At 39.6% G+C, this 26,418-nt stretch overlaps 2 protein-coding genes and 1 pseudogene across 7 annotated transcripts in view; 1 reads left to right on the top strand and 2 right to left on the bottom strand.

The window, feature by feature from the left end:
- Nucleotides 1–124: 124 nt before the first annotated feature.
- LOC135335958 (putative ferric-chelate reductase 1) lies at nt 125–7,079 on the bottom strand (annotated as a pseudogene). The gene is made up of 12 exons (XR_010394648.1): nt 6,783–7,079; nt 4,726–4,886; nt 4,092–4,180; nt 3,825–3,882; nt 3,530–3,757; nt 2,214–2,362; nt 1,676–2,000; nt 1,356–1,472; nt 1,210–1,269; nt 1,049–1,151; nt 737–880; nt 125–576 (listed from the first exon to the last, which is right to left on the bottom strand). The product of XR_010394648.1 is annotated as a putative ferric-chelate reductase 1 (transcript).
- Nucleotides 7,080–7,235: 156 nt separating this feature from the next.
- On the top strand, nt 7,236–11,208 carry LOC135335982 (endoglycoceramidase-like). The gene is made up of 17 exons (XM_064531727.1): nt 7,236–7,395; nt 7,480–7,511; nt 7,574–7,747; nt 8,283–8,373; nt 8,429–8,540; nt 8,596–8,670; nt 8,726–8,889; nt 9,074–9,186; nt 9,250–9,317; nt 9,384–9,435; nt 9,599–9,699; nt 9,949–10,012; nt 10,068–10,117; nt 10,187–10,295; nt 10,706–10,854; nt 10,926–11,010; nt 11,081–11,208. Exons 1-17 carry the CDS (start codon nt 7,281–7,283, stop codon nt 11,111–11,113), a joined length of 1,587 nt encoding a protein of 528 aa, XP_064387797.1. The 5' UTR covers nt 7,236–7,280; the 3' UTR covers nt 11,114–11,208.
- Nucleotides 11,209–14,203: 2,995 nt separating this feature from the next.
- The window catches only part of LOC135335853 (uncharacterized), a 37,523-nt gene continuing 25,308 nt past the window's right edge, over nt 14,204–26,418 (bottom strand). For 2 of the 5 annotated variants that reach the window (XM_064531446.1, XM_064531451.1), the window contains 15 exons: nt 24,882–25,160; nt 24,584–24,793; nt 21,363–23,620; nt 21,165–21,191; nt 20,639–20,980; nt 19,696–19,732; nt 19,434–19,475; nt 19,204–19,284; nt 19,046–19,156; nt 18,846–18,932; nt 18,708–18,788; nt 18,266–18,589; nt 16,480–16,785; nt 15,602–15,945; nt 14,204–14,556 (listed from right to left, as the gene is read on the bottom strand). In XM_064531446.1, coding sequence (XP_064387516.1) covers nt 14,521–14,556; nt 15,602–15,945; nt 16,480–16,785; nt 18,266–18,589; nt 18,708–18,788; nt 18,846–18,932; nt 19,046–19,156; nt 19,204–19,284; nt 19,434–19,475; nt 19,696–19,732; nt 20,639–20,980; nt 21,165–21,191; nt 21,363–23,620; nt 24,584–24,793; nt 24,882–25,160 — 4,565 coding nt within the window. In that variant the 3' untranslated portion in view covers nt 14,204–14,520. Of the gene's footprint in view, nt 14,576–15,601; nt 15,946–16,479; nt 16,786–18,265; nt 18,590–18,707; nt 18,789–18,845; nt 18,933–19,045; nt 19,157–19,203; nt 19,285–19,433; nt 19,476–19,695; nt 19,733–20,638; nt 20,981–21,164; nt 21,192–21,362; nt 23,621–24,583; nt 24,794–24,881; nt 25,161–26,418 lie in introns of all 5 variants that reach the window. The other 3 variants (XM_064531450.1, XM_064531449.1, XM_064531447.1) reach the window with 3 other exon arrangements.

Below are 26,418 nucleotides of genomic sequence, written 5' to 3'. Positions count from 1 at the left end.
ACGACCTTTCCCTTCATCCATGAATTAGGCAGATGCTAGGAGGTGCTAGTCTTACTGGCAATATGAGTGGGAGAAGTAACAATTAATAGTAAGAAGTTCACAGCCTTCTTTAATCAGTTACACGTTTTGTCAAACCAACAATACGAGTATAGCCTTGTTGGGGAAAATGTATTCGGTCTTCGTCCTTTTTGTACTTTATGCGTAGAACAATTATAATTATAAAAATGAATTTGATATCTAAGCGCTACTGATACAAGAAAAAATCCAACTCAATTCAATTACTCAGTTCAATTGTTATCTCCAGACACCATAAAAAAAAGTTTTATGTGGTAAGTTTTGTTAGAGCAATCAGCACAATAGCAGCCACTACCAGTGCTACAGAAACGATGTTAAGAACGTAGAAACTAGCCCAACGCAGTTTTTTATATCCAGTCACAGTGTTGGTAATCAGAGGAGTTTTTTCTTGTCGCTCTCTCTTCAGACAGCCCCGTAATAATTTAATACATCCCCCGAAGGCAGATTCCGTCTTGAACAGTACCTGAACGTTTGATGGTGACGGAGCTCGTGAAGTTGATTCTGTGTGTGTGAGTGTGTGGGTAGGTGTGAGTGTGCGTGTGTGTGGGTGTGGGTGGGTGGGTGTGAGTGTGTGATAAGAGATATGATTGATCATTAAAATTATAATAATTATGCTCACATCAAATAGCTACCAAACATACGTCACATGAATTGTGCTCACCTTTTGGGGGCGACCTTGCTGCTAGGCATGAGAACATGGTCAACAGTATGAGTACAGTTACCAAGAACACTGCCTCCCAAGCCACCACCACCCAGAATACGCGAGTGGGGTCCAGCAAATAAGCACCTATGGCTATGTTGACAACTGTGCGTGGGGAGTGAAACACAGTGAGTTAAGGCAAAAAAGTGGACATTCAACTATAAATAATAAAATATCGAACATCAACAATTATTATAGAGGAGGGAAAATAGACAATCTCTGCTATAATTATGGGATTTCTTCACACATAAACCATCTAACTGACTCGCGTACGTGCTAGCAGTAGAGAGAAGAGGCCCACCACCTTCCCATGGAGGAGGTCAAATATCCACCTCCTGGGGTTGTCTGAGCTGCATCGCAGGATACCGATGATCGGCTGGGGGGGGGAGGGAGTGAAGTATTAATTGTGCTCTACAATGTATATGCTAACTCACATTGATCAGGTGCAGGGCCATCCCTAATACCCCCACAGAGAAATGAGACGTTCTGAGCACCTGAAAAGAGAGGAAAAGTTACACAAAGTAGCTGCCATTCTTAGACTAAAGCCAGTTGCTTCTGCCCACCCTCTGTCTTCACCCACCTTCCCCTGACCGAGTGGAATAAGACCAGGAATGGACTCATGGATATGAGCGATAAACACCACGGCGAAACCAACAGCCCCCACAACCACAGACGTCAGCATCAGAACACGGTGGATCTGTAATCATGACAAATCATCATTGGAGGCTATAAGTACATTCATAATTATACCCACAATGATGTAATTGCTCAAGATTACGGTTATAGCGGCTACTTGGAAATGCAAGAAAAACTGTCATTGATTGAGATTATACTATTATAGTTATCAGAAATACTATAGTATACTTGGACCTATAAGCACTAGCTGTGCGGACTGATTACCTTAAACCATCCTCCACCAGGTAGTGCCGGCTTCATAAACACGGGGAAGAATATGCCAGTCACGACTAGTAGCGGCCATGTCACTAACATGAGTGCACCATGAGTCTTCACGAGTGCATTTTTAAAGAGCTCGTTCTCTCCACTCGCTGATCCGTTGTCATGGGCAACATTTATCTTTTTTTTACTGATCAAAGGGTCAGAATCGTGAGGGTCAATAGTGTGTAGAGGAGAAGTAACATTCTTTGATCGCTTGCCGTACAGAACGTAGAGGTCTTGGTCGAGGTCAATGTCAAACTCGTCTGATGGTAGGATACGCTTGATGACTCTGTGCGTGTGTAAGTGGAGTGGGGGGGGGAGGGTAACAGTGAGTATATTTAGTGTCCTAGCTTATGTTGTGCTTTTGCTAGTTAATTTAACACACAGGGTGGTGTGTAAACGACACACTCTTAAACATCATCATCACAATTATGGTACAATCTAATCGTTATAACCACCTAACTATAACTATATGACAGGTAAGAGCCCCTCTTCCCCTTACGTGCAAGAGAGCCGCCCGTCCATGTACTTCCCATCAAACAGATATACATCCTGTATCTCGTCAGTGAGGCTAGTGTAAGACGGGTTGAACAAGTCTAGCACCACCATCTTGTATCCCAGCAGATTGCAAGCCACTACATCAGCATTAATCTAGCGGCGAAATAGAGTACACATGTGCGTGTATAGTGAATGAAATAAAGATATGTGGCACTCACATAATTATACTGCATGGTCCTATATACATGATACAGTGCAGGGGCGGATCTATATAGCAGGTAGCAGAGGATGCTCAAGCACCCTGACCTTGGACAAATATAATTATCTTTGTGTCTCACTCATTGGCTGTGGAAGTCACTCTCAGATTTGGTACTAGCTAGCTGAGTAGCAGTAGATCTATCTATTACATGCAGTAGCGTCTTTTAAAAGCTATGATACTAGCTGCACTGCAGTGCAGGCCAAGACTCGACAAGAGCTAGAGTGCAAGGAACCTCTGCAATGCAAACCACACCTAATAGTAATGTCATAATTATGCATGGATACCGTCAAAAGGGGCGTAATCCTTGATTTTCTGCTCTTTGCCTCTCTTGCTTAGCACCTACCTACCAATTTTTCTAGATCCGCCACTAGATACCGGAGCAGCTAGGGCTCGCGCTAAACTATTAGCATGACTGTCAAATGTCAGTCCAATTAATGTTTTGATTCGACAACAACATAATTATAATTTTCCTCTGACATGCTATCAACATGAAGGTGGCCGCAAAATTTCAATAATTTTTATATTCAAAATCAGATAATTATAGGCACACAGTCATTGGTTCTTGTGCATGAGGCTGATCTTCGAAGTTGGACACTCGAGTATTCCTTGAGCCATCAGTAAACTCGTTCAAGTTTCTTAGGCCTGATAGCTTATCATGAAACTTTGTAGAGAGAGATCCACCAGCCAAGAGAAAGAGACCCTTCAGCCAGAGCGAGAGAGAACAAACTAAGAACTTCAAAAAGTTCGCTTGCTCTCAGCTAGCTAACATACATTCAATGTACAGCCATGAGGCAATTTGTAATTCTTGCACTGATCCATTTATCCACACTTCTAACTGTTCTGATGATCTACTAGAACTGTGACAAGGGCTCTTATTAGTGCTAGAATAGCTAACCCTATAGCGATCTCTGGCTAGCTTTACATGCATGCTCTGACAAAATATCTGACTAACACGTGCAATGATCAGCCACGTGCACATAATGACTGGATTTTGTCAGGTGTCAGACTGTAATTTCGAGCTCTGCCGGAGTGTATAGCTGTGATGAATTCATGGTGCTTACCATGTGCGGAGCCTTGGTAAAGCCGACACCCACCCATCCTTCTGCTTCTCCCTCCATGTAGATATCCAACCAACTGTCGTTCCCACGATTAGTATCTATGGCAACGTACACACTGCAGTCGCCAATTATGGTACAATTCTGTGGATTTTGAAACTGGAGCCGATACTTGTCTGGTGTTTTGTTTGGTGGAAGAGTGTTGCTAGGGGCATTGCTAAAGAGGGGTGGTCCCTGGAGGTAGTATATAATTAGTGAGTGCATGCATGTGGACTCCAAGTTAATTATTCATATAACTCACCAATTGAGCAGCACTGAGCTGATCAAAGTGGACAGCCTTCTCTCTCACCACTGTGTAGCTGCATGATCAGGGAGAGGTGGTATATATGAAAGTATAAGCAGGAAATAGTATGGACTTAATTAGAGAGATCGTAATTGTACAAGAAGAAATAGTTTTCCAAACATGTCATTTTAACTGCATGCATATACATGCAGTACGCTGCACTACAAGTAGTGTATAAATACACCTCCCCCTGGCTATACAAGCAAAATTAATTCTCACACTCACAAGAAGTCCACAGTGCCGTTGCTCAGTGGTGCTGTCCACGTGAGCTGCACTACGGAGCGGGGGAGGGCATTGCTATGAGCCACAGTGGCCTGTGTGTATAAGGAGTACAATATTATGACCATCACATGTCGTGCCATGCCAATATAGAGACAGAGATTTATATATAAACAATATTCAAACACTATAGACAGAGGGGGAGATTATACATAATTATATACAAGGAGGATGGATTTGAATTATAGTGTGCGATGAAAGCTAGTGTGAACAGATTGTGGTTAAAATTGTGCACACCCGTGTCAGGCCGTAGCATGCAAGCGGTCAGGCTGGTCAGGTTTTGGCCTGACCACTTTTTGTAGCTGGGTATAGGTGATGATTGTCATTCTTAAAATTGCATGATCAGTTCCTGGTAATGGTCGTCCATATATTGTAATGCCGCATGTTGATTGTAGGTATATAAAGCGATGACTTTTTTATAGGTAAAATTCACCACTGTATGCAATAGTAGACAAACCTTTACCTGACCACTTTAAACTTGCATGCTTGCTACGCCCGTGCCATGTATACCACGCACACCACTAACTGTACCTCACTATATAATAATTGTATATGTAAGCTCATGCATGCAGTAGCTCACCCCAGCAGACACGCCCCCCTGGTCGCAGTTGAGGGTCTTTGCTCCATCATTGACGGCTGTGAACTGACCAATCAGATGAGGAACAGAAGGAGGAGGCGTCGCAGGGTCTCGAGCTTGTATCATAAATCCTTTAAAGGAGTGAGTCGTACCAACCAGCTCCACTGTACATGCATGGGGAAAGGAGACAGTCTATAAATATATGCATGCATGGTACACATTATATACCACACCTCATACTCATACTCAACAGCACAATTATTATAGAGACTGAGCATATTATAATTATTGTGAGATAACCAATTACGAAAACTGTTCAAGCTCATTTATAGATAGTAAGATAGACCATGCATTAATTTGGGTTTGTAAAACTTGATCTCCATTGCAAAAAGAATAGTGCTCTGAGAATCTAGCTATATATAGCTACCTTGAATTGTCAAGTTGCTGATTGTGCTTCTAATACAGTATGCAGAAGATCTAGATGAGAACACTTAGAAATGATTAATGTTTATGTCTAGATCTATTTGTGTACATATATCTATTTCACCACAACATGAGTTTCCGTACACTCATGAGTTTTACTATAACGTTGCCACGGGGCAAACGATGAATATCATGCTCAAGAGAACTGTCATCAGCACAACATTAATGGAGTAACTACTTCTTGAGCCAATTGCCCCATGCATACAGTCTGCAGAAGAACATTTAGAAAAATGATTGATGTTTATTTGTTTACATGTCAAACATAGCTATCTATATTTCATCACCATAATAATTATGCATAGGTTTCCGTACACTCAAGGGAATCCACCCACATGCATGACCATACATGTGGGGCCCCCTTTTCCCAATAACTTGTTATCAGCAAAAATGGGGCTATACACTTCTTGAGCATATCATACAGTCATAAGAACACTTAGAAATGACTGATGTTTTTGTCTAGATCTATTATTACATGTATTCACCACCATGCTTTCCGTATACAGTCAATATAGTTTTAATCCACGTATGCACCCATGTGGCAATAACATGCATGAATATACCATGTGGGCCGGAGGAGTAATTACTGTGGAAGCCAGCAATTAACATTCCAGGCTCTTCAAAGGATTTAAATTGACTCACAGCTGGATGGATGGTTTTATGTGTAGGATACGGTTGTAAACTATACAATGTAGGCCAGGGCTGTCTGGTCAGCTATACACTATACTTTATACATGCATATCCTGTTTCACATGTTCTTGGTATAGGTGCCACATCAAAGGCTTCGGGAATACGGATGCATGACATTCACAGAGTACAGATGGTATCACTCAATTAGGATGTGGTGGCGATACCTGGAACCCAACCTATTGCCCCCTAACCACGAAACCCAAAGCTATAGTAACTAAGTACACTGAAAGCTAATATGAACCGTGATGACTAGATTATTCAACAACAGCCACAATACAAGGAACAAACTTTCCCAATTAACTGCATGATAGTGCAAATATCTACTGTACTACGCTAATCAACAACTAATCTACTGTATGTACGCTAAAAAAGCAATATCTCACAAGCAACACAAACGTCATCAAGGTATAAACTGTTTCCTTGGCTTGTACAGAGCTTCTATATAGTAGATTTAGCATGCAGAAACACGGCGTATATATAGAAGCTGCATGCATGCAGGATCTCTTGTATATACAGCAAATAGCTTTGATGTCATTGTAACCTCCGCTGCTGTTATTGCTCATGCCCTCGAGCTGTACCCCTGAGCAAATCAAAGTACAATTCTTGCCCTCATATTAAACTATTGACGATCAGACTATAGTTTGCTAGCTCAATGATGCTGCAATAGCCCCCCTATAATAAATAAGCCTTAAGGGGATCAACAGTATGATTATCAGTATGTCTCACAATACCCACCCTCATGCTCAACCATACTCGACTCCAGGCACATAAAAATGACTATTGACCATTGTTAGTGAACAGACTAGTTAGTTTGCTGTATATATACCTCTGTCAAGAATATGTTGCAATGTTCTACTGACTGTAATCTATGCATGCAAAAGTGACGTCACCATTGTACTCCATTCCAGGCTCATAGTGAAGGGCTTGTCCAACTTTAGTGAGTGGAGGTTGCAACCGGAGCAGGTATCCACCATGTCCACTGTGTGGGGGTCCATGAGCTTGTAGGCTGGGGCTGAGCTCCTGGCACACTACACTGGAGTGGTCTGCAGCTGGAGGGCCACTGGGATAGCCTGACACACTGCACAGCAGCAGCAGCACTACTAGGAGACACTCTTGCATCTTGTTACTTGTATTAACAGCTCTTCACTATCTATCTCTCTGTGTAGAACCATAGATTGAAGAGTCTAACTCTTCAATCTATGGTAAAACGTCCTAGATTGTTGCACCAATGATTAATAATTATTTTGCCGGAATGTTGGCGAGCATGCACCAATCAAAAGGTCAAGTTACATGGTGCTTCTGATTAACATGCAACAATTGGTTATTGTGTGGAATGTATACGGCATGAATATTGTTAAGTCAGTGAGATCACCTTTTATTAAGCTAAGATGATGAAGTTGGCGTTGTGTGCCCTTGCATTGTTGTTGCTGAACCGTGCTGCTGCTCAAGATGATTGCTGCTTCTCCATCAACAAGACAAGCAGACAGTTCATGGATACATATGGTGAGAAGCCATACACCTGAGCTCAGCTATACTTAGCTAGCACCACACCCTATAGCTGCTATGATGTCCAATTATTATGTACAGGTCGTGCAAGAATATTCCATGGAGTGAACATAGTGAGTTTAAAGACATGCACAACTTGAGAGATTGATAATTGATATAAACTTGCTTTAATCAGGTATACAAGAGGTTCCCGTACCATCCAATCAACGCCACCTTTGACCCCCAGCTATCTCTGAGCAGTGAGGATGTGACCTTCCTCAAGGAGAATGGGTTTAGTGTTGTGAGACTCTATGTGGCCTGGCCAGGGCTCGAGCCAAGCAAGGGAAGCTACAACAGTACCTATCTCGATGTAAGAGCATGCATTTTGATATACCGTATAGCGGGCATATTTCAAGGGTATAAACTTTCATGGAAAGATCTTTATTTCGTGGGAAATAGCAGCTTTTTTGCTGCAGGCATGTATACGATAATAATTATATTGTACCCTCGAAATATGGCCATTATACGGTAATCAGTGATGTGTAAGAAGTTTTGATGTTCAGTATAGCTATTTTTTTAATATCTTAACGGAATCAACATACATATTTACCTCTCATAAAGTAAACTAGGCCTACAAGAAATGGTTTTTTGTCTGGGCTAGATAACCATGCACCGACCAGTGTAGGCATATCCATATTATACCGGGAGCCGGAGTACATTGATAAGACTGTACCTTTTGTCTAAATGCAACCAGTATAATAATTATTCTCTCCACCTATACCTATATGCAAATCCAGATTGACTACAATAAAACTTGCATCATTATTTTTTATTTCGATAAAAAAATAATTATAGTACGGTAAATTTACAGTAAAGAAAACCGCAAACTAGAACAGCTGTTGTAGGTTCTAGCTGACTTTGTGGATGTCCTTGGAAAAGCTGGAATATACACCATCCTTGACTGCCACCAAGATGTCTGGTCGCCCAAGTTCTGTGGTGTGTTCAGCTGTTATAATGTGTAGCTATGTTCTAGCTGCGTGTGCATATATAGGGGAAGGGGCCCCAGATTATGCTGCCTTGTATGAGAATCGGACCATAAAACCACTTCAATTCCCAACCCCTATACCGACACTCAGTCCATTCAAGGTGGATCCCAAGACAGGGTATGTATTGCATGGGCATCAAATTGTGCATTAATTGCCAGATACCTTTCCGCAGGTATCCCGACGCAGAGGAGTGCTCTAAACACAACTTCTTTACATACTACTTCACTGATGCAGTGGGAAAGACAATGTGAGTGTCCATGCACATGACTGTAAATGGAAATCAAACAGCACGCACAATACAGGCAAAGTCTGTATGACAATGAGCAACAAATACAAGATCATTTTGGGATGTTCTGGGAGAGAGTGGCTGAGAGGTTTGAGGGAAACGAGTACGTGCTCGCCTATGAGCTGTTGAACGAACCTTGGGCAGGAGATGTATACCGACATCCAGACCAGCTTGAACCACGTGAGCTATAGTGACTCTCCTGAGGATTCTTGTTAGTATGTAGCCTATACTGTACCCTTGCTAAAATATGCCCACCCTTTTCTGCAAGAAGTTCAGGCTTATTAGGGGACTGGGGGTTTAATCGCAAATGTCGAGTTTTCACTAGAATATATGCCCACCTGTGTTTATATATACTCACATGCAGACGTGGCTGATGCTAAGAACCTGCAGCCCATGTACAAGAAGCTCCATGAGAGCATCAGAAAGTATGATCAGAAACACATCATCATGTTTGAGCCAACTATCATCATAACCAGTGTAAACATTAATTTATTCTAACAAACATTGCATGCGTATTGTGACCACACTATGTGCATGCAGGTTCCTGTGGGAGGCTTTGCCAATACCGGCCTGAGCGAGGGGCCTGGTGGACCGGCATTCAATGACAGGTATATAAATATGGTGTCTCACTGACGTCACTCTCTCTCTGTATCCATGCACATACATGCATGCAGACAAGCTCTCTCCTACCATCTCTACTGTGTGTTCCTCGACAGCCATGGGCAGGTCAGTGCTATAGCGTCAATGATTCTACTATTATTTTCAGATGGTATATACGTGTATATATAAAAATAACTTTTGTTAAAACAGCAACTTGGATTTTCCATTTTGCTTTTCCTTGCCTATATAAGTTACATCAGTCGAATTTGCTCATTGCGGTTTTTTACAGCCTAGCAACACTCGATTCTGTGATGCCTCAAACAAAGAAGTGGTCGGGATAAGAATGGATGATGCCAAGAAACTGGGAGTGGCTGGTTTCCTTACGGAATGGTGAGCCCATCGAATACAATACTCACTGAACTAGTATACTGTATTCTATATCTATAGGTGCATGGAGGGATAATTACTTCTTTGTTAACCAAGAGTAGATAATAATAGATCCCACTGTATATATCCGTCTTCATACTTTTAGCTATAGAACACCAGCACAGTATATAAGTTATGCACACTGACAGACCATTGACCTTAAGAATACTATTCCCCAAGTTTAACTCTAGATCTTGCTCTTACTAAATGCAGGGGTGCTTACGATGACGCCACTTATCCGGGCTCCAAACCTTACGAGGATGCATTGGATATTCTAGTGAGCTTCGTACCAAAAGCAGACTACCTTTACATTATATATATATAACTTATAGAGACTAGCTGACCAACACCTCCAGTCATGGACGTATTGGCAATACAAAGGGTGAGCGTGTCATAATGAATTAATTATTGTTGAACATAATAATTTATAATTTATATAATTTAATTATAGCTATGGAGATTTCACAACGCAGAGCTCATCAGCCAGTGAGGGACTGTGGTTCATGAATGGTAGTCTGCAGACACACAAGTTGGAGTTACTCACACGGACGTATGCCAAGGTGTGCTCATAATTATGTATAATTATCATTAACGCAGGAATAATCTCAGCATTCCCTCAAACCACCAGAATTAAACCACAATCTCAATTTTTGCATTTACATACTGTATAGCGGGTAATTTTCGGGGGACAAAATTCGTGGTTCAGCAATATTAAGAGACTTCGTGGGTAATATGTTCGTGGTGGCTGCTTGCACTGCAGGTAAAGGTATAATAGGCAAGTCGCTTCATTTGTGGTCAAACCTCCAACCACGAAAACCACGAATATTTTATTTACGAAAATTACCCGCTATACAGTAGTTTGTTTGTGTCCACGAGGAGTTCGTATAGCTAAGTACAATCCTTTCCTGCTGGATAAAATTCAAATTCAAAAATTTCCCTTTCATTCGATCTCATGCATGCATGCATGCAGGCTGTGAGTGGAGACTTTGTGAGTCAGACCTTCTCTCCAGAGACTGGTAACTTCCTCCTCTCCTTCATTGCTCGTACTAAGCTAGCTCACGCCCCCTCACTCATCTACCTTAACGAGGATATTCACTATCCCAATGGCTTCACTGTCAGGTGACTTGAATCAAACATGTGTAGCCGCCTGCATGCATATATATAATACTGCTGATATTTGGTGCATGCAGTGTGTCTCCGAGTGGAGCTGCAGTGTACAGCACCAGCCACAACACAATAGAGCTCAGTCTGAGTGAGACAGTCATGGATGGACAGGTTCGTAGTTGATCACTCATCTCTTCCATGCATGGCTTCACCCCCGCCTCTCTATATAATTATTGTGCAGGTATTAACAGTGGAGATTGTGCAAAAGACATGAGAACAGGGAGGGAATATTAATTGAGTATATAATTATGTGATTTTAACAGACTATTTATTAAATACTAAAACCATTATTATAATCGTTTTCCTGCAGTGTGAATGAATTTTGCAAGCATGCACATGCAGCGGCCGGTGCTTAAATGCCTCTCGGGAATTTTGCTTTAGTTAAAGTGTTATAGGAGGGCTGATGACTTGATAATTATGGCGCTCCATTTGTTTCATTATTCAATAGTGAAAAATATTGTCAATGGTAAAAAATATTGACAAGGATGCGTGGATTGTCAATAGGCCCTGATAAATTATCAGGTAAAGAAGAGGTTCCCGTACCATCCGATCAACGCCACCTTTGACCCCCGGAATAATTTTAGCATAATAGGTGTCTCAAGAATAATTGGGCACAAATGTCCATTTTTGGTAATAAAAGATCATTAGCTACATGGCAAAAAATGCTGAAGTTGAGGATCAGTTTAAGTCAACATGAGAATCATGATTATACAAGTGCAAAAAACATTTTGTGAAAAAATGGGGAAGAGTAGGGTTGGAAGAGCATGTGCACTAAAGTAACAAAAAGTTCGAAAACAAGATTGTGGGTTGGTATAGTCTTGCATGCTCCAACTAGTTGGGGGTGGGGCACGGTCTTTAACAGTTGGGTCCAGCACTACTTCTCATTACACCTCTTTCTTTATTTGAGACGCTCGATCACCTATTTGACCATCAACTTACATGTGTTTCTACATAATGACGCATTTGAATAAGGCTTTTTCAAAGTAACGTTTCTTTCTATTACAGCACTGAAACACATGGTGTAAAATTATGAGACGCTACAGATATATGAGCCATGCCCACCCAAAACTCGAAGTAGTGCTGAACCCAACTGTTAAAGATCGTGCCCCACCAAATTCGGTAGTTTTTTCAAGTTATCACTGCTATAGGACTGGAAGCGACTTGGCCTATCCAAATGTTCGCTGGACAATAGGTCCATGGCCATCTGTTAGTGTGTAATTAGTTTGAATCAGTCTTGTTTTGTTTGTGCGTTACACGCCCTTTTACCTGACGCAATTTGATGTCTGACAGAGTTCGGCGACTTGAGTTCTGCTGTTAAAGAGTGGCACCCTAGCCTCGATCCCAGCCCCTCTCAACTGAGAGCGGCCTGGAATCGAGGCTACTTCTACCCCCTAGCAAATTTAACTTCGAGGTAAAAAGATTAGTTATTACTGCGATTGAGAACAGTACGGTGGTCCTGTGGACCTCCATGCAGTTCTCTAGATTATCTCACTGAAGACCCTGATCAGGATCGGAGAAGATGAACAAAAGTGGTTGTTTTTTTTAGTTTTGCTGTTCTTATAACTTTTTCATACAATGTTAAATTCAGTTTATATTTCACACAAATGTCACAAATGATATGGGCAACAGATATATAAACTCAAAATAACTTTGTCTTGCTTCTTGGGTGAGATCCAGAGGGGGCCTTTTTGCTGTTTCGACCCAACCCTACTATTAGCACTACCGTGCTAATTATTAATTATGTCGTGTGTCAGTTGCATGTGTACATGCATGTGCTGTGTTTATGTCTACGTTTTAATTTTGTCTATAATTAATATGTCGCATTTTTTGCACTGTGAGAATGGGTGAAAAAAAAAGCATAATTTATTAGGGCCTAATTGTCAATAATTGGGTTGCCTATTGTCAATAACTATATCGTCACGTTTGTCAATAATTTTTCAACTTATTGTCAATAATTAAGTAATGTTTGTCAATGATTGTTGAATTTATTTGTCAATAATTTTCGTCTTTTATTGTCAATAACAGTTCAAATTATTGCCATTGAGTACCATCATTTTAATCAATAAGTATTCGAATTATTGGCCAATAATTATCATCAAGTGTTACAGTTCAATGTCCCTACTCCATTCTAGAATCTAGGTCACATTCACACCAGCGCATGCGCATAAATTAGATAAGAGCTGCGGCATCTCTTTCATTGTTCCTGGGGTGATTGACACGGCAGTTGAGCAGGAAGTTCAGGAATGAGTAACTGGCTTTGTTTAATAGTGCCCTGTCATAGTCTTGTAATACCAGCCGGTTCTCATTAGTAGCATGGGAGGGAGAGAACCCTATATACCAGCCCAGTGATACCCGCTGGCTGGTATATATCGCGAGACTATAGCCCTGTCAATCAGCTCAGGAACGATGAAAGAGAGCTCTTGTCTAGTTTATGCGCATGTGTGGGTGTGAATGTGACCTAGATTCTAGAATAGAGCAAGGGACATTGAACGGATGCGCATGTGTGGGTGTGAATGTGACCTAGATTCTAGAATAGAGCAGGGACATTGAACGGTAACACTTGATGATAATCATTGGCAATAATTTTAATGACAATAAAAAACGACAATAAATTCAACAATCATTGACAAACATTTATTATTTACTTGGACAATAAGTTGAAAAATTATTGTCAATGTAGGGCTTAGTGGATGATGCTAGTAGGAAAAGTATGTACTCCTGATCATTAAGAACAATGCTGCATGGCATATTTTCTGACTTTGACGAGAAAATAGGCATAAACAAGAAGTTTTGTAAGTTTCAAAGCAAAAAACTATCAGGAATTTAATTATTTTCGTAACAGCTTAAATCTTTACATGCATGTGAAGACTATACCTACAGCTGGCTGTTACGTAATACAATTAGCGAAAAGAAAATATTAACGATGCAACTATATATATAAACTTGGTTCTACTTGTATGTCGCTCCTGAAATCCTGATTTTACACTTTATTACAGACTCCTAAAAATCAGCTTGAAAATCAATAAAAAGTTATAATTATTATCAGCATAATAATTATTATGATGGATGATGAAAAAGAAAATACGGGAATAAAGAACAACGTTGGCACAGTCTCCCGACAGTCTGAACCCAATCAGATAGTGCTAGAGAATAAAAGAAAAGAAACATATAGGCAACTAATTGAGCATAATCCGCCAAGACCTAGCTGTCAGTTTATCAGGAGAAGCTATCAACAAAAACTTAACGTGGTAGAGAAACCAAATTTAAAATAGATCTACTGATTTTAGGCGTTCACAAAGGGCAATACAAGAAGCAGATCACCATACTAGAGTACAAAGTATAGAAGCCGACACAAAAAGTATATAATAACCATGACTGGTACAAACCAGTGTTTGCATGGGTATAAGCATAATTATATATTAATAGACATGCAAACAGTAGAAAATTAATTTAATGGCAGTGGACTAGCTAGTACAATTATATATTTACACTATTATATAATTATAATTATTGCATTTTGTACAAAGACTACATGGAAATATCCAATACTAAAAATAGATCTACATACATAACGTGTGTCCTGTACAGTCGGATACTTGCTTGCTTGTGTATATAATCAGTTCATGAGTCCGAGCCAGTGACCACACCCTCCATCTTCTGTACAATAAGGGTGTTACTAGAAATTTTAGTGGAAGAAGGCAAACATAAAGTTGAATTATACAAGGCTTATATAATGAAAGCACCATGGGTGCTGATGCCTTGGTGGATGTATACATATAACAGCTATTAGCTATTGCTCACGATAATTATCATGACGAGCATTTTTGCATCAGGGTAATCATAGGGCGAGAAACGATTGTAAAAGGATGCGAAAAGTACAAGTCTAAAATTAATGGCTGCTGCATCAGTATAATTATACGGTTGACCTCTCTTCTCATTCTTGCAGCTACCAGCTACCAAGCTGCTATATAGCGTTCTAGCTCTTTAGTGACTAAAAGGCTAATAACTCTCCAGCGCATGCTGACTGTTAGAATTAATGTTGACCTTTTTTTAGGTGAAATTCTAATAGTAGAAGTGACAACCTTTTTTTTAATCAGAGTCCTTGTCCCGCTCAACTAACTTAGATCCTACAGACACCAGACCTATACACATTTTTGTACTGGATGGATAATCACACAGTATGGAGGTAACTTTAGGGACATTGTCCCATTATAGCACCATTTCCCCCTTCACATGCAAATTACAGATTATAACATAGAAGAATGAACATTTTAAGTGAAAATGGAAACACATAAGCAGATGCTGGTAATGGAATGCCTAGCAAGAGAAAGCCCCCAGTAATTTTTCTACCGTGTGCATGGCAGTACTAAAGTCCATTTGTGTTGAGTTCAACCTTCATAAAGTTGTTATAACCTTGTCATACTTCCCTGAAATTCAAAGTTTCATATACCATTGGATTCCTTGTTAAAAAGCTCTTCTATCTATTATGCTGTAGGGCTGAAAAGCTCCAACAAAAGTTAGCGTTTTCCATGCAGAAGTCCCAGGCATACTTGTCCACCACATAAAGCATAAATGAAGCCATTATTGACTATAATTATAACTCCCGGGGCCGAACTCAACGCAAGTAGATTTTAGTTTCAAGTATACTTCTAAAATGCTGACGGAGTCTGTAACTCTAGACTGACATAAATGGTGTACTCACATTCTGAGCCAGGTACTGACAGACTTGAGTAGCTACTTGTGTTCTATGTAATCTCAGTAGCAGCTCCAACAGTGCTCCGTACGTTGCCTTGTATGGGTCGCGTTGCTGCCAAAACAACAAGCACTTGGTTATGGCTGTCTGAGTATCGTATTGATGGAGGGCAGTTCTAACATCAACTTGTTCAGCCGGACTCAGACCCATTGCTTGAGAGTAGAGCTCCACATTGTTGAAATAGGCAGCTATGACTGGGAGTTCATCATCAGGGATCTCTCTATTAAGTTGGACGGTATCGACATGGTCCATCAACTCTTGTAGACCAACTCCTCCCACTTCAGAAGCTGTGCCTACAAGGAGTGTTACGTATACTGAATAGTTTTAATGTCTTATTTCCCTACAGTTTACACAGGATTATTGCTGTGTTTACATTCATTGGAGCAGTTAAAATTACTTCATCTTATCTCTGCCCCACAATGCACAATGATGCCAATGACAACAGAACCCTTAAAACTGCATAGCCAGCTGGGTATTACACTAAAAGTGGTCGTTATACATCTAACTTCATCCCTGTGGTTTAGCAACATTAATTGCCTCACACAAACAATGACCCTGAGGTATACAATGATACACCTGGTAGGTTATAGAGAGGCTCGTTATACTCAAGTATATAAGGCTATTGCGATTCGAACATAGACGTAATGTCTTTATGTCTATATATAATTATATATAAATGTTAGAATCGCAATAGCCTTAGAGTTGAATTAATTTTCTTAAGTACTGTCTTCAAATGTCAAACATTGTAAGTTAGCTCCAACAAAATTAATGATGTCACGCAATAACCGTCTCTATAATTATTGAGCTGATAACTTGTTTATTTTTACCTAAGTTCGCAATATTGAAGATGGCTTCCTCGACTTTTGGACAGAGGTTTTCAAGTTCCACAAGCTTTGATCTGAGAGCTTTCAGAAAAGTGTCAAGGTAGCAGTCAGGACTGCTTTCGAACCACTTCAGCAGCATTGCACAGAAACAATCTCCGATGTCCGATGGATTGTTTTGCCGAATGGATTCCAAATCGAACATAGACAATTTCAGACTGACACCAATGTTACGCCACTTGTTCTTTCCTTGCTCATATGTAACTTCCAACAGCGTATTGTGGTACGGCTTGTCAGAGGAGGAGAGTTTGACTGTATAATGAATACAATGTAGCTATAATTGTATATAGTTCAAAAATGGCTCATCTGGTGCAATCTCAAGGGAATTGGCAATATAGACACAATCCAATGGATACCAACACTGACACAAAACACGTTCATCTTATAACACATTCGTACAACAATATCTAATAACAAGGGCGTATGAAGGGAAGAGGGCATGCAACTCACAATGTATACTGTGTATGCGTCGTATTATTGATGAGTCAGCAGGATATGCTATATTTAGTTCCACTAGGGAATAGAGTAAAAACAAGGCTAGTCTAGAGTATAATAATATAAAGTGCACGTTACTATTTTTAGATATAAACCCCCGGCCATTTATAATACAGATTGTAGTTGCATGCCTTCTTCTCTTTTCATACGCCCTTGTTAAAAACACAACAATGAAAGCATCGTGGGTGCTAATGCCTCGGTGCATGGAGGTGCCAAAACTACATATAACATAAAGCTATATTACTTTTATACACACATCATAATTACTATCTTGATGAACATTAAAAACTGTGTTTTGCATTCATTTATTTTGCTGCATGAAAACTCAAAGAGTGGGTAATGATCAACCATGATTGTTAAAAACGATCGATGCCAAAAGTTCAAGTCTAAAATTAATGGCTGCAAGTCAGCAGAGCCTTGCAGCTCTCTTCTCACTCTTGCAGCTACCAATAGCTATAGCATTCTAGTGCAGAGCTAACTACCGTAGAGTAGCAACATTCGGTGAACAAGTTTTGCTACGCATGCACTCTTCTGAAAAGGCATTCCAAGTAAGTAAGCCATAACTCGGGAACCAAGCATTATTTTGCAAATCCACGAATTAAAATCCAAGAAAACATGACTAGAAGCCTATAGAAACTCTAACTTATACACTTCATTGATCCTTGAGCAGCTGTAGCAGTCTACACAGACACACACACGAACACACTTTATACTATATACCGTATACCTCGCTTGAGTGTGCGCACAGAGGCATAATTATATAGGAATAATTATGATACACAAGTATACTGTATGCAGCCTGCTAATAATCCAGTTTCTACCATACATTATTAGGAGTACATGAGGAGATGCAGTGTCTTACTACCCGGAAATGATAATTATCGTCTTGCTATATATATAATCATTATAAAAACATTGCGGCAATGCCATTATATATAATAATGTCAAACCGCTGAGTGCTGCTAGTATAATTATACTTATTCGGATCAAATGCCTTAGCACATTACAAACAAGGAAATTATTACAGTTAGGACGATTATTGTTTCCGCAATAAATATACTGCATAATTATAATATAAGACGCTCCATACTCATGTACTAGCTTATGTACGTGCATGTGCTCCTGACAACATTCAGTTTTTGTAATTTCAAGCACGTGTTAAATTAATTTTGAGTAGCTACTCAGGGGAGGGATTGTCACCTGACACGGAATAACGTATGCATGTACATGTACTTACGTCGGGTAAATTGTTGACAGATTTGATCAGCTGTGTCTCTATTCCCCAATCGCCGTGCAATATCCAGTATAGCTCTGTAAGTTGCTTGAGAAGGATTACGCTGTTTCCAGATTTGCAAGCACTTCATAATGGCTGTTTGATTGCCATCTACACGACGCGCATTAGCTTCTTCAGCAGTAGTTAGTTCCATTGCACTCGAATAAAGTTCCACATTATCAAAACAGTGGGCTACAACGGGAGTATCAGCTTTCTTGATTTCACTGTTGACTTGTTTGTCAGTCAGACGGTATCGCTCTATTAGATCTTGGAGAGTGATTCGATTAGCTATATAATTATAATTATATAGAGGCGATGAGCAGTTATTCAGTGACGTAAACATGCAATTTAGACTATAGCATCATAAACGTATATACATACTGATTCAGCAGCAGATTTAAATTACCTCTTTGAGTTGTAGTATGTACTTCGAATATTCGATCACTAGCTGAAGCTGTACACTTTCGCTTTTTCGTTGACTCATCATCTATAAAATAGACAGTGTTCAATTAACTGCAATGTTATAGCTTTTTAACAAACAAACCTGATAATGGCGTCACAATGGATTCGGTGTGTTTACGCTTTCTATCTGTACTCATTGCCTGTTCATTCCCTTTAGTACAGCCTGACACTGAGAACAATAATTATGACATTGTACTTTTATCCAACAAACGAAAACACCATTTATACATGCATGAATGACAATATACATTATACACAACTAGTTATCTGCAGTGACTTTACCTTTTTCAGTACGGTCTTTGGTTCTATCAGTTGTTGATAATATTGTAGCTCCTACTCTCTGGACTGGATCTGCTGAGTATTGGAGCCTTTCTGATGACAAGGACCCCTCATCTAAGAGTTCAGTGAATAACAGTGTTATAGTTAGGAAACAATCAAACCTGATGATGAGGTCTTCACAATGGATTCAGAATCATAGCGTGTTGACACTTTATTCCCTCCAGTAGAGAATTCTTTAGAAGCTGCATGAGAACATACAACGTGATATCTTTGGTTGCACAATACATTACACCTATAATTATACATAATTAGGACTGTCTGTAGTTTAAGGTAGCTATATAGCTATATGTACGTATAGTATAATTACAAATAGAATGCACTATATACAAACCTCTCTGTGTGGTTAAGTCACTCTTCCTGGCAGTCTGAGATACTGAGAGGAAAAAGTTGGATCTTTTAACACTTAGTCTAATAGACTGTAAACATCATCAAGAGAGTTCTGTTCACACGGTATTATTGAACTAAATCCTGTGTATATATAATAATAGGCTCAGTGGTGGTCCATGTATAATGTACACCCCGACTGCATGAGTGACTTAATATAAAGCCCTCCAAGGTATAATTTACATGACTATGATAGCGTATTCCCATACCTTGCACCAGGTACTCCTCTCCGAATGTTTCGTAGTCCTGTAAGGAGTATAGAGCAGTAATTTTCTTGCACATTCTATACAAACTGTTACAAGTTATACGTATATATAGCGTTGATTTATGTATGTTTTCTGTTAGTACCTGTTTTAATTTTGTGTTAAGGTTTATCAGTAATTATTTCTTTTGTTGCAATAGCTACTAAAGCAATCTCTGGGGAGAACATTCCAAAACTCTGTTTCTGTATGTAAGTCATCACTTATTGTTGTGTACTAGTTGCTATCACAGTACCTTATTGCTGTTAATAGTTATCATTCTGCTGTTGAACATCTTCAGTGGCGGATCCAGGAAAAATGAAAGGGGGGCTCCAAACTAACGAGTGCGTAGCGCGAAATTTTTTGGGGTTACGCCCACTTCCGGTCACAGGCAGTAAACACTAGGGAAAATCCCATTCTCAGCCAGGGGGAGTTCCATAATAGACTTGTGTAGAGCTAGCTAGCTGCTACGAACAGTCAACTAGCTAACCTTTGACTTTGGAGCACTCTTTGACAGTTGATACATCAAAACAACAGGTACAATCATTAAATCAAATTACAAATAGCTACAAACTGAGATAAATAGCTAGATGGTAGCTGTAAAGCCATAATAGCTAGACTGAAAGGGGGGTCCGTGGCACCCTGGGATTTCCCCCTGGATCCGCCACTGATCTTTAATACTACTGTACAAGCTCCAAGCTTTTGGTCAAAGTGACAAACTGGCTATTCTCTACGCATAATTATAGCTATAGTTGTTCAAATAGAACTGTGCATCTATTGCACAAGTATACTCGTCTGTACAAAATGCAAAAGTGTGCATTTTGAAATGTTGCATGCGCAGCAGTAAATAATTATACTGTATATAATACATGCATGCATGATGCTATAATTATATACAGTGCAAAGAAAATACCTTTTCTTTCAAGTACTGACAGATCTTGGTAGCAATCTTTTCCTTCCTCAGATCCAATAAGATCCTAATCAGTGCTCTAAAGGTTGCTTTGCTAGGTTCGTGACCCCTCCAGATTGACAAACAGTTGATCACTGCCCCTTGATTGCTTCTACTTAAATAATTCTCTTGCCTCACGTCAGCTTGTTCACTGGCAGTTAACTTCAGTGGGTTGAGGTAGAGCTCCACATCATCAAAGTGCATAGCTACTGGAGCAAGGTCGTCTTGTTCAATCTCTCGATCCAACTGCTCGTCAGTGACTCCATGCTTGACCATCAACTCATGGACGATGGTGGTCCCTGGATCCTATACATAATTATTATTCATGAGCATTTAATAGACCAGCACGTATCCGAAGAGCTTTAATTCTGTTGTACATAATTATATCGCAGTCAAAGTTGTCGTACATTTTAAAACAGAGAAAAGTCTATAATAATTATTATAGGAGATCGAGGATAATTATTTTTATCCTTGTTCGTCAATTTCTCACCTTTTGATCATCATCAATGGCTAGGTCCTGAGGGTAAAATAATTGGCATGAGGGCATCATATAATTGGCACAATTATATGATTAGATCCTAGCTGTCATGGCATGAGGGCATGCACATTATAGTAGCTATATAGTATACTGTTATGCATACAACGTAGGTAGTCAAGTATTATAAAACATACTAGCTGTTAAACTCACCTTTGTGAACCACGTACACATTTTACCGGTTGCATGTACAGCAATTCCACAGCTTTCACACATCAAGCTTTTAAGATCTCCTGGATTAATTACCGCTAATGATGATTCGTTACCCTTGCAGTCGCTTCGAGGGCATTTAAAAGCAAAATCATAGCCTTGCGACAGCTGGAATAGAGAACTTTGTCTCATTCTATCTATAACGTTCTTGATTGATTTCTGTAGCATGTCTATAATCAATGTACAACATTTGGTACTGCTGAACTCTCCATCCGTAGCTGCTCGTGATACTCGGAACTCACAGTACTTGGCTCGGGATATCAACACTATTATGTAACGTGCTTTAAATAGAAATGTGATTTTGTTTTTGTACACTTTCTCTTTCTTAAATAATTTAAGCACATGTTTGTCACCATTCAATTTCAATAAGTTAGCAACTAGGGCAGAAACAAATCCCAATGGCACAAAGCCAGTTTTAAATTGGATACAAAGGGGCTCTGGATCTCGATCAGGATCTGCTCCATCGAGAGGCTTGTTCAATAGCTCACTGGTGGCTGTTTGAAGAACTGCTGGAAGAAAGTACCCCTTGATTGAATCTACATCCATCGGAACAGCTATGTTTAGATACTCCAACAAAGGCAATAAGTATTCTATAGGTAAATTATTCTTTCTAGTAGCAATGATGTGATCTTCGGGAGAAAAGAAACCCTTTTGCTTGAAGCGGAGGATCACAGACGATTGTACATTTCTTTCTGGTGGATCATAGATGTTGAAAATAAGCTCACTAATGGAAGTGAAAACATCTCGAGGATTGCAGATGACAATATCCTTCATAAGTGTTTCGTCTTTCTGGAAGTACATCACTAATCCAATGTACTTGTGTAGGAACCTAAGAGCAACTCTCACTGTCGCTTCGTTCATACCAAAACGATCACCCACTTTAACACAATCTATAAATTCTATGACACTCTTTTTTTTTTTCTGAGCAAGAATTTTCAAGCAAATGCTAAACATCAACCACTGTGCTGGGATTTTATACTCTCGGAATCTGCTTTTAATAAGGGTTGTAATGACTTTTCTATATTCATCAACTTCGAGTTTGCCCCCAGATTTATTATTAATTGGAAACAGAACTTCTGGATCACTCTCTTGTGCTGTATAATACTCAATTCGGCCATCATTATAGAAAGGGGTAGTACTCAGCTTAGCATCGAGTTGTTTATTAGTTTTATTAACTTTCTTTGTATTAGATTGTTCATCACCAGATTTGAGGTCGTCCGCATAGGTGCCCATAATCAATACAAGTGAGTTGATTTTCTTATTATCGGTTACATACTTCTCTACCTCCTCATCAGAGTGACCAAAACATGCAATACTTGAGAGAGCAGTGAAAATAACTTCTTCAGGTGTATACGTGTAGTTTTTACATATTGACGATTCTGTTTTATTTTTGCCTTTGTATCTTGTCTCCTGTGGAGTATCCAATTCCCATAGAAGTTTCATGAAGACAAGATACATTGCCGGTCCAATTGTCAAGGATGGTAGAATTTCTAAAAAAGCCGGCTGACCACCAACATCAGCGATGTTGATTATAGCATGGGGTGACTTTAGATCATCATCAGGGGAATCACTTAATGAATAATGTTTGTAACGTAGGTTCTCAAACTCTTCATAAGCTTCATCGATCTCGCTTCTGCTTACAGATATTCCCTGAATTTTTGAAGAGAAGCCAGTGTGGGGGGACTGCTCGAAAGATGGTAAATCATTTTGTATGTTTTCATTTGTAGACACAGTTATTAGCTGATCAGATTCTTCAGCATCAGATGGTTGACTAAGACGAATTGGTTGAATATATTTTGGAGACATCTCTTCTGAAGAAGCCATTGCACTCACTTTTCTGGACTTGGTCTGAACATTTATAAGAGACACGAGTGCTCTCAATTCTTTCCCTATGTCTGCTTTATCAAGTAGATGCCAACTTTCTTCACTTGAATGAGCGCTCGCTGATTGCTCAGTTGACAGAGCTACGGATTCTTGATTGTAGTCTAAGAATACTGTTCTACATTCAGAAAGGTCAGTGCTACCAGGCGGTCCATTTTTAAGATCGTCATTGATATCCCATTTCATGATTCCAAGCAGTCTACGGATAAATGTTGACTTTCCTATTTGTCCTGGTCCAAGAGCAAGCATTTTGAGATAGAAAAGTTTAATTTGGTCACTGTTTTTCATCGCTTCATCATAGATCTTATCCTCCTGTATCCCTGAAAACACATTAATAAAATTTTATAATGAATTTTATTCTACTTAGCTACTATGGTTAGATTAGAACGATGGCTTCGAGGAGAATAAAAATATGGAAACATTATTTTATTTACCGCACTTTGATACAGTGAGAATTCATAATAACATAAAAGCACCAGTTGTTGGTGCTACATGATGCCTCGGTGGAGATGCCAAAGCTACATAACATAAAGCTACTAATATAGCTTTTATATACACAGTCATGATGAACATTGCTTGCTGCATGTAAACTCGGTAATGATCGACCATGATTGTTGTTAAAAACGATCGATGCCAAAAGTTCAAGTCTGGCTGCCATCAGCAGCTGAGCCTTGCAGCTCTCTTATCACTCTTACAGCTACCAATAGCTAGCATTCTAGTGCAGAGCTAACTACTAAGTAGAGTAGCAACACTCGGTAAACAAGTTTGGCCACGTGCTCCTCTGAAAAGGCTGCAATGGCATTCCAAGTAAGCAAAACTAGGCATAACTCGAGAACGAGGCATTATTTTGCAAATCTACGAATTAAAATCCAAGAAAACATGACTAGAAGCCTATTGAAACTCTTACTTGCACTTGATTCATCCTTGAGCAGCTGTAGCAGTCTGCACACACACACGCAGCACGCACACGCACACGCACACACACACACAACACACACACACACACACACACACACACACACACACACACACACAACACACAACACACACACACACACACACACACACACAACACACACACACACACACACACACACACACACAACACACTACCATATACCTTGCTTGCGCATGCGCACCGAGGCATAATTTAATATTTAATATTTATTATTAATGATAAAAGTTTCATTTTCACCACTGCCCCAAGATTAATTAATATACATGAACAAGCATGATTAAGGAAGTAATTACTGATAAATAGTAATTATTGATGAAGTGCTTACTTTCTCTCAACTTTTGTTCCAGATCAGTTGATAAATACAATGTTTGTGCAGACCGACTAAGAACAATTTGTAGCTCTTCATAAGTCACAGTACTTGTTCCTCCAATCAGCTTCTCAATATCCAAATCCAGTCCATCAACTTGCAGGGATGTCAATTTTGGTAATATTTTCCCAAGGATTTTGCATTCTTCGATTTCAATTTGAGTTCCATCTGTAAAGAAAATTATTCTGATTACCTATTGACCATTAAGAAATATTATTATGTGCAGTTGACACATGTACACTTGTTCTATACATACCAATTTCAAGTGATGCAGGAATTGAAGGTATGTGCACGTGCATATTTGAATCAGTGACAATACACTTGTAGCTTCCACAGTGCTTGGACAAGGACTTCAAAATGACCAGTTCACTTGTTCTTGCTCCACTGTAGTCAACGTTTTCAGCTGATATACTCTGATCATTAAAGCACCAATCATACGAGAAGACCTGCCCAGGAGACGTCACAATGAAGAATTTAACCTCCTCACCAACTTTAGTAAGAACGTCTATGGGTTGTTGTTTAATCTGCCATTGCACTGAGAGTAGAAAAAGGTGTTTATGGAACGATTAGAGAGCAAATTAACATAGTGTATGTGAATGCATCTTGCTTTTTAATGTGCAGCGGCATCATTAAAAAAATTTTTTTTAAAGTATATGTGTTTTGCAGCTAGTGCAGCTTTGCAGCTTTTATTTCACTCTTACAGCTACCAATAGCTAGTGCTCTAGTGCATATTGGGTGTCGTTTGTGTCAAAATATTGATGACAAAAACACAAGGTTTTGGTGGTATTTACTAAACATTTGAGGGTATTTGGTAAACAACTGAGGGTATTTAGCAAACAACTGAGGGTATTTAGTAAATGTCTGAGGGTATTTACTAAACAACTGAGGGTATTAACCCTTTCCCGGCTTTAATTAAAAAAACAAAATACAGAATAAATACATATTTTTCTTTAAAAATACATATCTCATGAACAATGCATTGAAATCACTTGCAACTATTTCCTACAGGTAGCCCAGATCCTGGGGGTACCATGACATCATCATCGTTACCTAGCAACTGACCACCCCCCACTAATTAACGATTTTTTTACACATTTCACAATTATGAACATAAAGAATATTGTATGAAGGCATGAAGTAACTAAAAACACTAAGTAAGTGTTCTCAATGTTCTCACGGTGACATGGTTCAATCAGGATCAGCAGAAACTTCTCTGTGAGGTCGTATCGGCAGACGCTCTTTTCCCGGGAAATGTTTTCTTCACCTACACACAGGTTTACAAGTTCAATGGTGGCTCATGATGTCCACTTGTGTACTAACTAGACTAAGCATACCATACTGAAGCTATCCAGACTACATATGATACTCCATAGTTACTTACAAGGTCCAGGACTTTGGTTCATGCTCAGGAGCTTCTTCCTCCGGCTCTTCAGGCTCTATGTTTATAGCTTGACCTCTGAAAAGTAGTTTCCTCTCTTGGTATGATCCCAGTCACTGTCCTCTTACTCAACAAGGCCATAAGCATCGTTATTCTCACTGTATAGCTGCCCTAGAACCTCGCTGAGGTTGTACTACGAAGATCTTGTAGCCATTATCAAACGGTCACTTTTCTTTCGACAGTACTGCACCAAGCGTACCTCAAGGCAAGATATTAAAGATACCACGTGAAAGAGCAGCCCAATGCGCATGTGCTGGTACCTACAGTGTGTGCATAGCTCCAACACAGCGCCCACAACGATTTTTTGAAAATTATCACTACCGCTGCCGTCATATGACGGCTAAAGCCGGGAAAG

The sequence above is a fragment of the Halichondria panicea genome, chromosome 5, assembly GCF_963675165.1.
Source record: "Halichondria panicea chromosome 5, odHalPani1.1, whole genome shotgun sequence".
Lineage (NCBI taxonomy): Eukaryota > Metazoa > Porifera > Demospongiae > Suberitida > Halichondriidae > Halichondria > Halichondria panicea.
Note: the sequence above shows the minus strand (reverse complement) of the source record. Positions and strands in the feature narration are given on the sequence as shown.